Genomic DNA, 16,328 nt, shown 5'->3' with positions numbered 1-16,328 from the left:
TCTTTTGCATGAGGACAGTTTAGATACATGGAGCTATGCAACAGTTCCTTATTAAATCCTTCATTATCCTAATAGGCTATTAGTTAATACAATTCAAATGGCTGTCCTATGCTGTTGTACAATGTTGGACACAGACATTTTTGTTAACACTAATCTTTTGAAAACCAAAAATGGGGAAGGTAGGTGTTGGCTGTTAATAAATCAGAATATGAAACTGTTTAGCAGCATTATATTATTTAGCAAGATAAATCTGGAGATAAACATAATTCACATTTTGCGACAACTCTAAGTCAAAGTCCTTATTTTCATGCTATCATTATCTCTAATAAACTAACATACATAGACACAAACATGATTTTCTTCATATATCTAACATTCTTGAAAATAGTTTGTCCACATGATTATATAGGAGCTAAAATCACATCAGGTTCAAAGAAGGGTCTTCTTTCTGGTTTAGTTCAAGAAAAAAGATACATTTTGAAGAACACAGTTCACAGACTGTTATGTTGACAAGATTTATACAAATATTTTTAAGCCATCTCCTGAGCACAAGGCTTCCCCACTGCAATTAGTAATCAGGTTTTCACTTCCTCATTATGCTGCGGGCAGGAGTGTTTATTCCTCTTCATTTTCTTGAGCTTCCCTTCAAATACTGTCTTCAAAGATGAGTTGTAATAACTTTGCAAAGTAATTGTTATAAAATGTAATGTCATAGAAAGGTATTCCCTGCATGTCAGCTCGTCACAAGTTTTTAAAAACCTAGGCATGTTATTTTAGTCTAATGTCATTCGCAAGTACTAACTCCAAACATCAGCATCAAACTAAATGATTGCATGGAGCCATATTGTTTAATAAAGTGGTACTGTAGTGATGGTGAGTGGGATTGGAACAGTGATAGGCTGACATTGATTTCCCTGTCCTGCATATTTGAGACATATATAGCTAGTCACTTTATGTAAATTTCAATCTTTGTGACAAAATAAGGAATTTACTGCAGCATGATATGAAGTCTACAATGAATCTTCAACATGTTAAAAATTTAAATCTATTTTATTAATTATTCTAACTTCGAGGATTTTTTTTTAAAAGTAAAGTTTCATGCCCCATTAAAAGCTCTACTGCATAACTTATATACACAAATATACACAATTGCACATGAAATTTAAATGTATAGGAGATACTTATGACATTTTAGAAATGCAAAATCAGAAACACTCTGTCAGTGTTGGCATGGTAAAGCAGCATGGTGGGATGGGATTGAGGTCTGGTGAGCAGGAAAAACAAACTCTACTAGGACACAATTCCAATTCTTACCAGCAGCACCAATCCCCATTCCCTCTCCCCTCAGCATCTCGCCACATACCCCATATTCCTCCATATCTGCTGTAACTGGTTATTTGCTGGAAATACTGGAAAGTAAATTAGACAAATTGTGCTAGTTCTCTCCTGACATCCCACAATCTGATGACGTGGGATTGCAGAAGCCAAGGATTAGATGATTAATAGAAATCTTTAGAAATGTAAAGTATGCTTGAATCTACACATTGAAAGCTGCATAGGTGCAATCAGCTAATCATAGGGTTTGAAATTTGCCTGGAAAATGAGTTTCACATTGCTGAGAAAATGAAACTTGAGGAGACTTCATGTATTTGACATCTATAAAATGCACTTGCCTTGAAATAAATAATTTCTTCAGAAATTAGAAATTTTGAACAACAGTCTACATGAATCAAGCATAAGTTAAGCATCTTGAAGTATGACAAATCTACCAGCTTCAGACATTGATACTTATGAGCTGCAAGTTTAATGCTTTGTCCTTTCTGTGATTTCATAAGTATTGCAATTGACATTTCTGGTTCTTTATATTCACTGAGTATCTGCTGTAAATGCTAATTAGTACATTTTCACATTCCTAATGTCTTTAAAATTTGAAAGGACCAGGGTTACCTTTTGAAATATTTTAATATACAGTACCAATGCATTTCAGTCAAAGGACTATTATTTGAAATGATTTAATATAACTTTAAAGGCCTTGTTTTAATTATGTTCATCAACAGTGAGAGTGTGCCTTAAACCATGCCATACTGCAGTTGATTGTGATCTGTTGCTTGTATAAACTTTTAAGAATTAGTATAAATATACTCAATGGATATGCTGTTCTGGCAAGAAGCCCTAGGTCTTGTTTATACTGACAGAAACAGCTCACATTGAATGTTAAATATATCTAAATGAATTACTCGTTGAACCTGGACTGAACTTTAATTCATCACAAATCAATTTCAGCTTAAATAATGAAAAAAAACTTTTATTTCATGGGGCCATGAATAAGTAATTGGCAACTTCCTAATTACTAAATACTTGAAGAACATCTAATTACAATGGAATATTCACCATCCACACATGCTTTATTACTTTAATGTTTAATGCATAAAAGTGTCCTGATCAATGAGCTCTAATATTGAAAATGTACTCATAACAAATCAATCTAATTATTATTGTCTTGCTAAAAGATCACAAATGGAGAATAAGCATTGAGCACCCACATTATATATTTTCAAATGCCAAGCTGCTCAATTTACTTAACAGAATCAGTGTAAAGAATGGGTCATCAAGGAATTAATTTTTAATGTCTTAATGAAATGTATTTTGCAGTGCTTACTTGAAATGTTGGTTATAAAATATTTTATTAGAAGGTCATGCGTGAGACGATTCTTTTGCTTTTGTTTTTGATTTAAAATAATGAAAATAGGGATGAAAGAAGATGCAAAGAAAAAAATGGGTGATGAAACAGACAAGGTCTGAAAATTGCAGCATTTTAACAAAAAAAATCAAAGCAGAGGTCATCTTGTCTAGGACTTGTATTGACACATTTTAATCTGTGTACTGTGTATTAAAATTAATGAGAAATCTATAACAGCCTTGATCCAGCAGTTTGGAGGATAGAGTTGTGTTACAATCTGTGCAGGATAAATGTGGCAGTAGAAGTGGCCTTGACAGTTAACTTCTTTTGAGATTGAGAGGGATTCTGTTGCTCTGGTAACAGTTACTTGGGGAATGCAATATTGATAGACACACAATATTGAAAGTGTGGATTGAAGCAAAACAATTCCACGCCTGGAGGATGCACAAGTATTACAAATTGCAACGATCTAAGATTAACTTGCTACCAGAAGTGAGCAAAACAAAGTCAGAAAACTAAATGAAATTATAGTTAGCTGCAGAAGCCACAAAGTGGATTGACTAGTTGGCCAATTTCAGAATTTAAAGACATAATTTTTTCTTTATTTCATTCACTGGATGAGGCTGTCACTAGTAAAGCAGCATTCATAGCCCACCCCTAATTGCGCAGAGGGTAATAGTCAACCACATTGCTGTGGGGCTGGAGTCACATATAGGCCAGACCAGATAAGGGTGGCAGTTTCCTTCCCTGAAGGACATTAGTGACGCTGATGGGCTTTTTCAAAACCAACAATGGATTCATTATCACCATTAGACTCTTCATTTCAGAGTTTTGTTTTATTGAATTCAAATTCACCATCTGCCATGGTAAGGTTTGTACCCAGGTCCCCAGAATATTATCTGAGTCTCGGGATAAACGGTCCAGTGATAATACCAGTAGCCCATTGCCTCCCTTTTATCGTCTCCACCATACAGATAAAATGTGTCAGGTAATCATGAGTTGGGTTTCCCAAGATTAAGACCATGGTGATGAATTTGTGGAATGGTGGAATGGAATGGAATGGTGGAATGGAAGGACAGTCCTTCACTTCCTTTATCATATTTTCAAATCATTCTCAAGTTGAGGTGTCACTGGCTAGTCCAACAATTATTGCCCAAACCTAATTGACTTTGAGAAGGTGGAGGTAAGCAGCTTTCTTGCATCACTGCAGTGGTGCGTGTACACACTCAGAGAAGGACATCCAGGGATCCTTCCAGCAGAACAGCAATATAGTTCCAAGTCAAGGTGGTGTGTCTTTGAAGGGAATGTGCAGGTACTGTTCTCATGCATTTGCAGTCCTAGTCGTTTTAAGTAGTTTGGAGGATACAGTCATAGGATCCTTGATGATTTGTTGAGACTATTCCAATACATTTCTCCACTCAGGTCCAGAGGCAAGTGTATAGGTGGAGCAACAGAGTTGCATATTGAAAGCACTAAATGGACTAAATTAACTCATAGGTTTAAATCTGTAAGGAGCCTCCGTTCAATCGAGAAAAAAGGTCAGTATTCTTTTCAGGTGTCCAATGCAAGTCCAGCTAAATACAGGACACCAGCTAACTAAAGTGGAAAGCAAATGGCCATGTACATATGGCACAAGACTCTGTACTGCTAAACTGGATATTGATATGGCTGTTTTCTTTTGCCAATAGAATAGGTGCAATCATATCAATTATAGATTGCTTGGCATACAGGAAACTTGTATCATTTTTATCTTTTTTCAAGGCCTCCATATTTAGAGACTCAACAAAGATGTGTGTGCAACACAGAATATATCAATGTTTATAATTAAGTCAGCTGTTTATTATCCCAAGGTGTTCTTTTTCCCTCTTGCCTTCGCTCTTCCTACCTGTCATCTGGCATTTCTTTTCATAATTTTCCTTTTAGTTACTACCATTTCCCTTGGCATTTAGTTTTGTCTCAGCGTGGGCTTTCAGAAACTTATGGGATTTCTTTTAATTCTTTTCAGCTCTCACTTCTTCACATTCTAACTCATACTGGTCCAAATTCTTCATCTAAGAAAATAAAGCTTTTAGCTGCCTTTCAATCTAAGCTGTATATTTTTCACTCACCTTCTCTCAGAAAAGCTCCTTTCTCATCACTAACAGTTCAGTCAGATCCCGAATAAAGTTTACAAAGTGTGGAGCTGGAAAAAGCATAGCAGGTCAAAGCAGCGTCTGAGCAGCAGGAGAGTTGATATTTCAGGTCAGAACCTTTCATCAGGACCTGAGACATCAACTCCCCGGCTTGTCAGACGCTGCTTGACCTGCTGTGCTTTTTCCAGCTACACACTTTATATTTTCTGACTTTCCAGCATCTGCAGTCCTCACTATCTCTAGGATGGAGCTTTAAACTGAAGCTCTGATAATTTTGAATGAACAGAAGACTTCCCTTGGAGCGAAGATCCTCTTTGAGCTTCCAACTGATGTTTTTACTATAAAAGGTTTTCCTTTATTCGGACTACTTTGTTGCAAATCCTGGGTGGAGAGTGAAGTAACTTCACAGAGGCTGGTAGCTTGTTAGCAAGTCACCCGTTAAGGAAAGTACTTGACACTGATCCAGCTCCCGCAGAGCCAGCTCTTAGAGTATCAACATGTATGAAACACTTGTTTTATTTCAGCTCAGAGCCAGTTCCTGGAATAAGGAGACTCTATGAATCTCCTTTTTAAAAAGATTCCCCACACTACCCATCGGGGCACCAGCAGTAGTTTAACCTGTTTCTATCTGTCAGCAAGGGCTCTCGGATTCGACCAGATTAACAACCCCAATCAGGGAACTTCTCTTCCATGGGGTCTGCCTTGTTACAATCACTCCAGAGAGTAAAGCTCCCTGTACTCCAATAACAAGTTTACTATTATTTCAGAAGAGCATCTCTGTTAGACTTCCCATATCACACACTAGTGTTTCTTGATGCCCATGCCAGATTGTTAATTCCTCGCTCATTAAGGGATAGTACATTTCTGGACACTCCAGCCCAAAGGACATGCATTCCAATGGCTCAGTCATAGTTCTATGTCAATCTATGCAGCTTGCATAAATTTGAATGCAAGCCTCAGAGATGAGCTCCAAACTATAGCTGCTAACAAATAATGGATCACAAAGGTACATGTCCAACAGAGTGAAATTCTAGGGACTGTTTAAGAAAACATTTGTCTTTGTTCCTGCCATTTTTTTTGTGTTGTTACTTGCTCTTGATAAAATCAGTTTGACTATAATATTTTGAATATTTCAGCTCTGTCTCTTTATTTGTACAGATATTGCTGAAGGGCATAGAAGTCCTTTAATTTAATTATGGTCCTGACAAAATGTATCATTATTGGTGATTCCCTTCATGCAGGGATATGACCTTGATGACAGTTGCAAGAGGCACACAGGGTTGCATGTCCAATTAGGAGGCAAAGTTTAATTGGGGTTTTTCCTGCTGAAATATTTGCCTTTGACAATTTTTTAAAAACAAATTAAGATCAATTAATCAAGATTTATTAAATGATGCTCAAAACCCGGAATCAATTCTGCGATGAAGACATGCAAGAAAGTACAGGGGTAGACTTGAAAATATGATGGTTGGCAGCACAGAAAATCTGGAAGCATGGATTTACATTGTGCAGTAAAACAAGAGACTTCATGTAAGGAGGTTGTTGAAGGGCAAAGTTTCTTTGGAAAAATTGTATTTCCTATATACAGACATTAACTAGTGTTCTTTCCACTGTATCACAAGTGTTAATAGAACTAAACATACCAACTCTGAGATCGGCTCAAGTCTTAATCAATAATTGATAAAGATCCATGGATACGAAACACACCTTAAGGAGAATGGAATCACAGTTTGCCTGTTGCTCAAGTACCAATGTCTGATTTCAACACAGAAATTAGGTTTTTGATTTAGTAAATACTGGAATCTTGAAAAGTTGTCTTCTGGCTTGGCAAATTTCAATCCCTAACAGCTACAACTCAAATCAAGAAAAGGAGCAGTTCTATAATTAAGCACACACACTTGCTCACCTCTGTGTATGATATCATATTAATAAGTTTAGGTCTAAGAAGCAGTTTCTAGTAAAGAAAAAATGAATCTCTGAAGTCAGTGCATAACTCTTGTTAGTTCATGTTATGTTTAATTTACTAGATTAAACAAAGGCAACCGAAACAGCAGCTGCCTTTGCAGGGTACCTTATCCTCAGGTGAGATTCCGTAAGCAGTCTTTCTGCCATGCATCATCACAAGCAAACTGACAAAATTGTAAAAACCCATCAGCATTCCTGTTGGGGATTTTAATAAAGTTGTGCAAACTGCCAAGTCACAGTCTTGGTAAACAATGCTACTTCCATTAAGTTCAAACTTAATTGTCTCAACACTTTGCAGTTAGGGCCAAACAGAAAGATAAAAGAAAAATTGTAATGGTATACTGGTGTTCAATGTGCCCATAAAGGCTCAGTTTTAAAGTAAAATCAAAGATAACCTCTGCCCTCATCTTTGTGAATTTACACCAAATTGGAACTTACAGAATTAATTGAACTTAGACACAACACCATAGTTTGTATACATCACTTCCAGAGTTCACATTGTTAATATACGCCATTATGTACATAGTGGGTTTATTTTAATATCTAGAATATATGTTCAAAACACTTCATTTTGTTTGGCTTCACTGGACATTAGGATCAGTTATAAACCAGTATTATATCAATTTATCAAATGGGATGAAATATCTCCAATACACAAGTGCCATATTAATATTGGCTGTTTATACATAATGCAGTTACATTTATAATTAATTTAACTCGCTCTACTAGAAATCTTAATGGAGCATGAACACATCACTGCTCATGCTTCCAAAATTTCTCTCAGGACCAAGTCCATTAAATATACAATCTTACAGCTGTTGCATTAATAGGTTTTGACATATAAAGGGCCAATTCAAGGTGAATGTGCAGATTTTCCCATTCTTTTCTTCCAGCTAACTAATAGGTACTTACACAGATGTTCAAAAATAAGATACAAATGTTAGTTATTTTAAACCAATTATTCTACAGGTTCATGGATCCTCACATTCATTTTTTCACAGTCATGGTATAAAATGGAATTAACCACCACCACAATACAGGCTGCCTTTTATGTTAAAACCATACACAAAATTAACAAAGATTTCCATTCCTTTCGTTCTATGGAAATTAATTACTATAATTTGGACAACCTCAGTCTTACAACAATTACATTTATGTCTCAAACAAAGCCTCTCAGTCTCACAAGAAAATGATTGCTTATATTATTTAATTGTAAATGGTGAGTGGTGAACTGCTTCATTCTATAGGAGGGTAAAGGAACAAAATTAATAAGTAACTGAGATGCTGTATTTTGGTACTCAAGGAATTGCGCAGTTTTAATGATTTTAACAGAAGTCACTGGCTCCCTTTTTAATAGACAAGATAGTAGGTCCCCATGCATTAACCATTAGAATACATAAAATTTTTATTTAACTTACCTTAGGCTGGAGATTTGGATGAAGCAATACGTAACCATTAGGGTCGATTGCAAAGTAATATCCATTAGGCCCAAGCTGTTATCATATAAGAAGGACTTTAATAATGCAACAAAATACTATAGATCCAAAATGAAAGAAAAAGTTTAAATGAATGCAATATTATTAAACATAACTTGCATGGTGTCCATTGCATTTACAAACTGTGAAAATATAAATGCACAATTTTATAATTTTCGAACAATCATTGAAATGATTTTACATTTTCAGCTTACAGCTGCACTCCTTAAAATTTAGATCATCTTTACACTAATACATTGTAACTGTAATTATGTATAATTACACAATAAAGACAAAGTAATTAGAACACATTCGGCATCTAAGGGAAGCCAAATCCGAACCTGCAGTAAATCCATTAAAGAGGCTACATAATTTTGAACTTCATCAATGTTAATTTTTGTGTTAGCTAGCTACTTCAGTTGTTCATTAAACAATTTAATGATGTAAACTCATGCTGAAGACAAGCAGTGACATCATCTTCATGAGCATCCACCGCATAAGTGATTGGATCACACATATTCTGGATTACATTAACCCATGGATAGAAAGTAAGAATTCAGAGAACACAGCACAAGACAGAGATAGCAGGATAATGAACACAGGTAGAAAACTCTACAATATGCTGTGTGAGCAACATTGAATGGGAGACACCTAGTGAGAATAAACAAGCGTGTGGGAGTCCTGAACAATACTTACAGTGTAACGTGGTGTGAGTCTCTTCACATCCGCAAGAGACACATCAATGCCCATCACTCCAAGAATCAATTGATTCTGAGAAGCAAAATAAACCATAACCTTTCAGAAAGCTGTTTTTACATGATCTTTTATTTTTATCTTAAACTTATTTTAGTATAAAACCATTCAGCAATTATTGTCATAGGTGAGGAGTTTCTTTGTAAATCAATATTCAGCATTAACCTAGTAGAGTGGTGCAGTTCCTGGGAGTTGTAGACTACTTTCTGTTAAAACTTCCCTCATATTTATCAAGACAAAAGATGGAAAATTATAGGCCAATTAGCCTAACCTCGGTTGTTGGTAAAATTCTAGAATCCATCGTTAAGGAGGTTTCTAAATTCTTGGAAGAACAGGGTCGGATTAGAACAAGTCAACATGGATTTAGTAAGGGGAGGTCGTGTCTGACAAATCTGTTAGAATTCTTTGAAGAGGTGACAAGTAGGTTAGACCATGGAAACCCAGTGGATGTGGTCTATCTAGACTTCCAAAAGGCCTTTGATAAGGTGCCACACAGGAGGCTGCTGAGTAAGGTGAGGGCCCATGGTGTTCGGGGTGAGCTACTGGCATGGATTGAGGACTGGCTGTCTGACAGAAGGCAGAGGGTTGGGATAAAAGGTTCTTTTTCGGAATGGCAGCCAGTAGTGTCCCGCAGGGCTCAGTGTTGGGGCCGCAGCTGTTCACGTCATATATTAATGATCTGGATGAAGGGACTGGGGGCATTCTAGCGAAGTTTGCCGATGATGCGAAGTTAGGTGGACAGGCAGGTAGTACTGAGGAAGTGGGGAGGCTGCAGAAGGATCTAGACAGTTTGGGAGCGTGGTCCAGGGAAATGGCTGATGAAATTCAACGTGAGCAAATGCGAGGTCTTGCACTTTAGAAAAAATAATACAAAGCATGGACTACTTTCTAAATGGTGAGAAAATTCATAAAGCCAAAGTACAAAGGGATCGGGAGTGCTAGTCAAGGATTGTCTAAAGGTAAACATGCAGGTTGAATCTGTAATTAAGAAAGCGAATGCAATGTTGTCATTTATCTCAAGAGGGTTGGAATATAAAAGCAGCAATGTGCTGCTGAGCCTTTATAAAGCTCTGGTTAGGCCCCATTTGGAGTACTGTGTCCAGTTTTGGGCCCCACACCTCAGGAGGGACATACTGGCACTGGAGCGTGTCCAGCGGAGATTCACATGGATGATCCCTGGAGTGGTAGGTCTAACATACGAGGAACAGCTGAGGATACTGGGATTGTATTCATTGGAGTTTAGAAGGTTAAGGGGAGATATAATAGAAACTTACAAGATAATACATGGCTTGGAAAGGGTGGACGCGAAGAAATTGTTTCCGTTAGGCGAGGAGACTAGGACCCGTGGGCACAGCCTTAGAATTAGAGGGGGTAAATTCAGAACAGAAATGCGGAGACATTTCTTCAGCCAGAGAGTGGTGGGCCTGTGGAATTCATTGCCGCAGAGTGCAGTGGAGGCCGGGACGCTAAATGGCTTCGAGGCAGAGATTGATAAATTCTTGATGTCACAAGGAATTAAGGGTATGGGGAGAATGCTGGTAAGTGGAGTTGAAATGCCAATCAGCCATGATTAAATGGCAGAGTGGACTCTATGGGCCGAATGGCCTTACTTCCACTCCTATATCTTATGGTCTTCTATTTCATGGTTACACTGAAGCAGACTTTAGCCTGACAGTAATAACACTAGATGCTTGGAGGACCTTTGTTACTGTCAGGTCATCTCAGAGCACACAAAGTAAAAAGTATACATTTCATACTTCATTTACTATTGCCCTCGAGTGTCTTTAATTAGTTCAAAAGATTCGATTTCAATACAAAGCACCCCTACATTCTGCATTCCACATCTCCTCTCCCTGTCATCCTTTTTATGTCAGCATTACTTTTGAGTAATTTCTCAATAATATAATCTACTCTGATTTTTCCAATACCATTTTACAAATATTTCTCAATCATTTCTCTTTACAGGCACATTTTTTTTCCTGTCTCCTACATTCTATTAGTGATTAGCAGAAGAAACAAATTCATAAAACAAATTTTCAGCCATTTGGAGCACAGATCTATAAACACTGGCTTGGCCAATGTCAGATAAAAGAAAAACATGCCAATCATTGAAGCAATGTTTATTTTCAAAGAGGAAGTGCTACTGCTCAACAGATTATCTTATTGGTGACGCTAGATGCAATTGGATGAAACAGTCCAAAAGTTAAGCCAGATAAGTGAACTTTGAGAATTTGGGAGCCACAGAATCACATAAGTTGTTACAGCACAGGAGGAGACCCTTTGACCCATCATGGTTTTACCAGCTCTCCAACAAGCATTATTACTTAGTGCCATTTGCCTGTTTTTTTCCTATACCCCTGCATGTTGTTTCTATTAAAAAGGTCATTTAGTGCCCTCGTAAATGCCTTAATTGACCATTCTGTCACCACACTTAAGGCAGTGTGATCTACGTCCAAACCACTTGTTTTGTGCAAAGTATTTTCTCACACCAAATTTACTGATTTACAAATCAATTAATCCTGTGTCACCTTGATCCATTTAAGGAACAGTTTGTCCCTAGCCACTTTATACAGATTTCTCATGATTTTGAAAACTTCTACCATAATCAATCCATCTTAACCTCTTTCTCTCCGAAGACAGTCCCAGTTTCTTCAATCTATCCTCATACCTGAAGTTCTTATCCCTTGAACAAATTTTGTAAACTCCATCAATTCTCTCGCTATGCATTGACATCCTTCTTATAGTGTGACACCCAGTACTGTACACAATGTTTCAGCTGAGGGCTAACAAGTCTCTTGTACAAATTCAGCATATCCAACTTGCTCTTTTGGTTTATGTTCCGACTATTAAAGATCAGGATACCTCATGCTATGAGGTGCCTCTGCTTCTGCACTCCCTTACATTGGCAGTCCATGTTCTCTTTCCTAAAATGCATCATCTCACACTTCCTTGCTTTGAACTTTATCTGCTACCTATTTGCACACTCCACCATCCTATTTACATCCATTTGGAGTTCAGCATTGTCCTCTCCACAAATTCTGTATCATCAGGAAACTTTGAAACTGTCCCTTGCACCATAAGACCCAGGTCACTAAAATATATCGGTTATTTTTGCAGTGTGCCTCTGTTAATCCAGAGAAGATAACAAAATAGCTGCAATTTTCCTATACATGATGACACAATTAATGCTGTGGAGGGGCTGTGGAGCAAATGGGGTTGCGGGAGAACTACATAGAGTTCAAAAGGAAAACATTGCTGCTTCTTGACATTCAATCAAGCCATGATGTAACATGAAATGGATGCAATTTTAAAATATAAACATTTCTAAACAGACCTCTTACAACAATGGGCATTATATATTTTGTCACTGAAGAATAAAATGAGATATGAAGTAATGGTTCTTCAGCAGAAGATAAGAACTAAGACAATTCTAAGAATACTGGGGAAGACCAGGAGGATGAACACTGTGACAGAACTCAGGAATTATATATAACACTGACATCTCCGACTGGCTTTGCAGCATTATGTGTTTTCTGTCAGCATATTCTCCTATAATGAAACATCAAGTGCTAAGATTCCATGTTTACAGCTCTAATTCCTGCCATAAAGTTCAAAGGCACTGACCTGGTTTCTCAAACAGAATAGATCTACACATGTGTTTAAGATCTTTATACTAATGGCAAACAGATTAAACCCATTTCTCATAATTGCGAGCATTTCTCTTTTCGCAGAAATGCAACCTCAGTGCACTGCGAAATACTATTTCACTGTAGAGTATTATAGTGTGGATAAATGATCATTTCTGCATGATTTTAGAAGATTAAATTGAAATTTCTTAGTAGCTTAAAAGATGATACACATGTACCACCCAATCACAACAATCCATACCAAACTGTTGCACTGGGCAACATACCTGGTTTCCACTAGCATCTTGAGTCAAGTTGAAGACGGGCAGTGTTCCTGTGATAACAAGACCGAGTTCCTATTGTAACGGCAAAGTGACATGCACATATATAGAGAGACAGGAATAAAAGACACACACAGATGCACAAAGAAACAACAGGTTAGAACATCTGTTGAAATAATTCAATACATATCAATCAGGTTGAATTTAACAAAAATAGCTCACATACATACATTATTCAAATATGGTATTATTGTGGTTAGTTACTAAGTATATGATTCAGAGGATTTAGTATATGATCCAGAGCTTTGAGTTCAAATCCTACGTTGCAACTAGAGAATTTAGATACATTTAAAATATACTCGAGAGTGTCATGCTAGAAAATGCTAGCAGATCAGGTGGCATCCAAGGAGCAGGAGAAATGGCATAAGCCCTTCATCAGGAAAGCCATTTATGTCCGAAACATCCATTCTCTTGCTCCTCAGATGCTGCCTGAGCTGCTGTGTTTTTCCAGCAGCACACTTTCGAATCTAATCTCAAGCATCTGCAGTCCTCACTTCCTCCATATTTAAAATATAAACCTAGAAACAGCAATAATGACCACAAGCTATTAGATTGTCTTAAAAAGGATTTCTTGACATCCTTTAGGAAAACAAATTAGCCATCCACACCTGTTCTGGATTATTTATGACTCCAAACCCAGGGTTATCTGTTCACTGCCCTGTGAAATGACCTAGCAAGTCTCTCAGTACTATTGATGGATGCAGCTCATTCCACCTTCTCAAGGGCAATTAAAGATGTACATAAATGCTGATTTTGACATCAATGTCTACAATTTATGAATGAATAAAATAGTATACCACATGCTTAAATGCATCATATCCATTTCATTTTCACTGTACTCCACTAAATTACACTGAAGTCTGGTCTGATCCTCATGAATATTAACAGAACACAGCCCAACCATCAGGACAAATGGACCATCCTATGTGTTGCTACAAATAATTTAAACTAAAGTCCTTGAAGGGCAGTGCAATTGAGAAAATTAATGCTGGACTCATAGCTAATGCCTATTTGGCAATACAGATGGAAAATGGTCGAGTCTGCATGTGATGCCAGTCATGACTGAATAGTCTTCTAGCAATTACATGCATCCGATATGAAGTAAGGTCACTAGCATAAGATGCTCAAATGTAAACCCATCATCCAAACTCACGAGTTACGAAAGAAAATCCAAAGCAACAGCTCAAATGTCAAACATCAGCTGTGCTGATCGGCATTACCAGCATACCAGTAGTTTTAATATGATAGACTACAGACATTAGATATTGTCAATTACTTCCTTCTTTAGTACATTTTCCTTTGTTAAGATTTTTTTCTCATTCCTTGTTCCGAGTGTACCTGTGGCAGGGATCACCAATGCAGACTGAGTGGTTATTTGGTTGCTGCCTCTGCTCTGAAACCAGCAGTGATGACCTTGAAGATGTGATGTCCATGACCCCTGTCAATTCCAACTTGTAATTTCCCTTTCTCACTAAGTAACCCTGGTCAGCTCTGTCTCTGAAAACTCAGCTGGATTAGAAACCTCGCCTATACATTATCATAAACATGAACAACAGGAGATCGAAGATATTGTGCCACCTTCTGTCACACACTACTGTTCAGTCGAAGAATATATAAATTAAATGTAGTAATAGTCTATTTGGCCCCTGGAGCCTGCTCTCCTATTTTATAGGATCATAGTTAATAGGAATGTGGTCTCAACTTGACTTTCCTGTCTATCCATCATTCTGCCTCTACCGCTGGGAAAGAGAATTTCACAGACTCACGACTCAGAGAACAAAAATACCAATTAGACCAGCAAAAGTAAAATCTATACTTAAAAATGACATGGCCTTTAAGATAGAGCATTCAAGCAGCAAAGTCTGACTATTCATCAAGTAAAATGTATAGATGCCTAGATCATAAACATTGAGTTGATATCATAAAAGTCAATTTAAATTTCAACAGCATTATCATAAATCTATAACATGTATTTAGATTTTTGATCAATTCACTTGCCATCATACCTGCTTAAATGAGAGACCATTTACTTTTCAACTATGTCCTCTAATTCTAATCTCTCCCACAAGAGGAAGCATCGTTTCAGCAGCCATTCTGTCCAATTGTGCCATATAACATCCCGAGGACATAAAGATCATCTCTCATTCTTCTAAATACCAAAGAATACAGGCCAGATTTACTCAACTTCTCCTCATCAGATAAAATCCCCCTTCATCCCAAAAATGAGTTAGCTGAACCTACTCTGAATGGCTTTCTGCTTTAACTTTGTAAAGGAACAACACCAAAACTCTACATAATATTCCAATTATGTTTCACTAATGCCTTGCACAAATGGGGCAAAACAAAAACTAAAGCACAGCATCCCTCATTAAGGTCTAAAGTGTTGTCTTAGCAATCAGATACAATGGACTTTAATCTTACTGCCATGTTTTAACACCCGGCTTGTTCTATTTTGCATGACAACTTCTTATACGCTGAGATCTAAACCAAAACTATCCTAGGATCTTGAAATGAGAAAGCCTTTAATCTTTGTCATTATTGAGAAGCTTCTATGACCCTTACTGTAATCATTACAAACTAACTCCTTCAATACCTCTCAATGTGGATACTTCAACATACTTCTGGCTGGTGTCTCATATTCCACGCTCCACAAACTTAAATTCTTCCAAAGCTCTGTCGAACACACCTTAACTCATAGGAAGTCTCATTCACCTATCACCCCTGTGCTCAGTGACATTGGTATAATAATTTATCTGGTTTTGTTGCTTTGGCTTGCTTCAACAACAGACAATACGGGGTAGACCATTTAGGTCAGAGAGGAGGAGAAACTTCTTCACCCAGAGAATGGTGGCTGTGTGGAATGCTCTGCCCCAGAGGGCAGTGGAGGCCCAGTCTCTAGATTCATTTAAGAAAGAGTTAGATAGAGCTCTCAAGGATAGTGGAATCAAGGGTTATGGAGATAAGGCAGGAACAGGATACTGATTAAGGATGATCAGCCATGATCATATTGAATGGTGGTGGATGCTTGAAGGGCAGAATGGCCTACTCCTGCACCTATTGTCTATTGCTTCAACCTTTTACTAATCAAAATATCGCTCAATGCATGCCTCAGTTACTTCAGAGCTCTCCTTCTTTCCATTTTTTTTGAGCAACTAGAAATCCTAAATACCTCACAATTGTCTGATCGTCAATAAATTGATAATCTCTCAGGTCCCACTTCAATTTTAACAATTCCTTTTTCATGAACATACTTGAGTGCTATAGATGGAGGTGTCAAATATTTCACTGTAGATTGGAAATACAGTTAATCTGTTGGTACTTCACAGTTGAGGCATACACTGACAGCACTATTACAG

General features: G+C 37.4%; 1 protein-coding gene across 7 annotated transcripts in view; it reads right to left on the bottom strand.

Annotated features, from left to right (window-relative positions):
- Positions 1-16,328, bottom strand: part of LOC140466870 (voltage-dependent calcium channel subunit alpha-2/delta-1) — a 662,544-nt gene that overhangs the window by 116,915 nt on the left and 529,301 nt on the right. For all 7 annotated transcript variants that reach the window (XM_072562612.1, XM_072562611.1, XM_072562615.1 and 4 more), the window contains 3 exons: positions 12,919-12,987; positions 8,949-9,023; positions 8,196-8,270 (listed from right to left, as the gene is read on the bottom strand). In XM_072562612.1, coding sequence (XP_072418713.1) covers positions 8,196-8,270; positions 8,949-9,023; positions 12,919-12,987 — 219 coding nt within the window. The remainder of the gene's footprint in view (positions 1-8,195; positions 8,271-8,948; positions 9,024-12,918; positions 12,988-16,328) is intronic.

Source organism: Chiloscyllium punctatum, chromosome 44, assembly GCF_047496795.1.
Source record: "Chiloscyllium punctatum isolate Juve2018m chromosome 44, sChiPun1.3, whole genome shotgun sequence".
NCBI lineage: Eukaryota > Metazoa > Chordata > Chondrichthyes > Orectolobiformes > Hemiscylliidae > Chiloscyllium > Chiloscyllium punctatum.
This window is presented reverse-complemented; position numbering and strand designations above follow the sequence as displayed.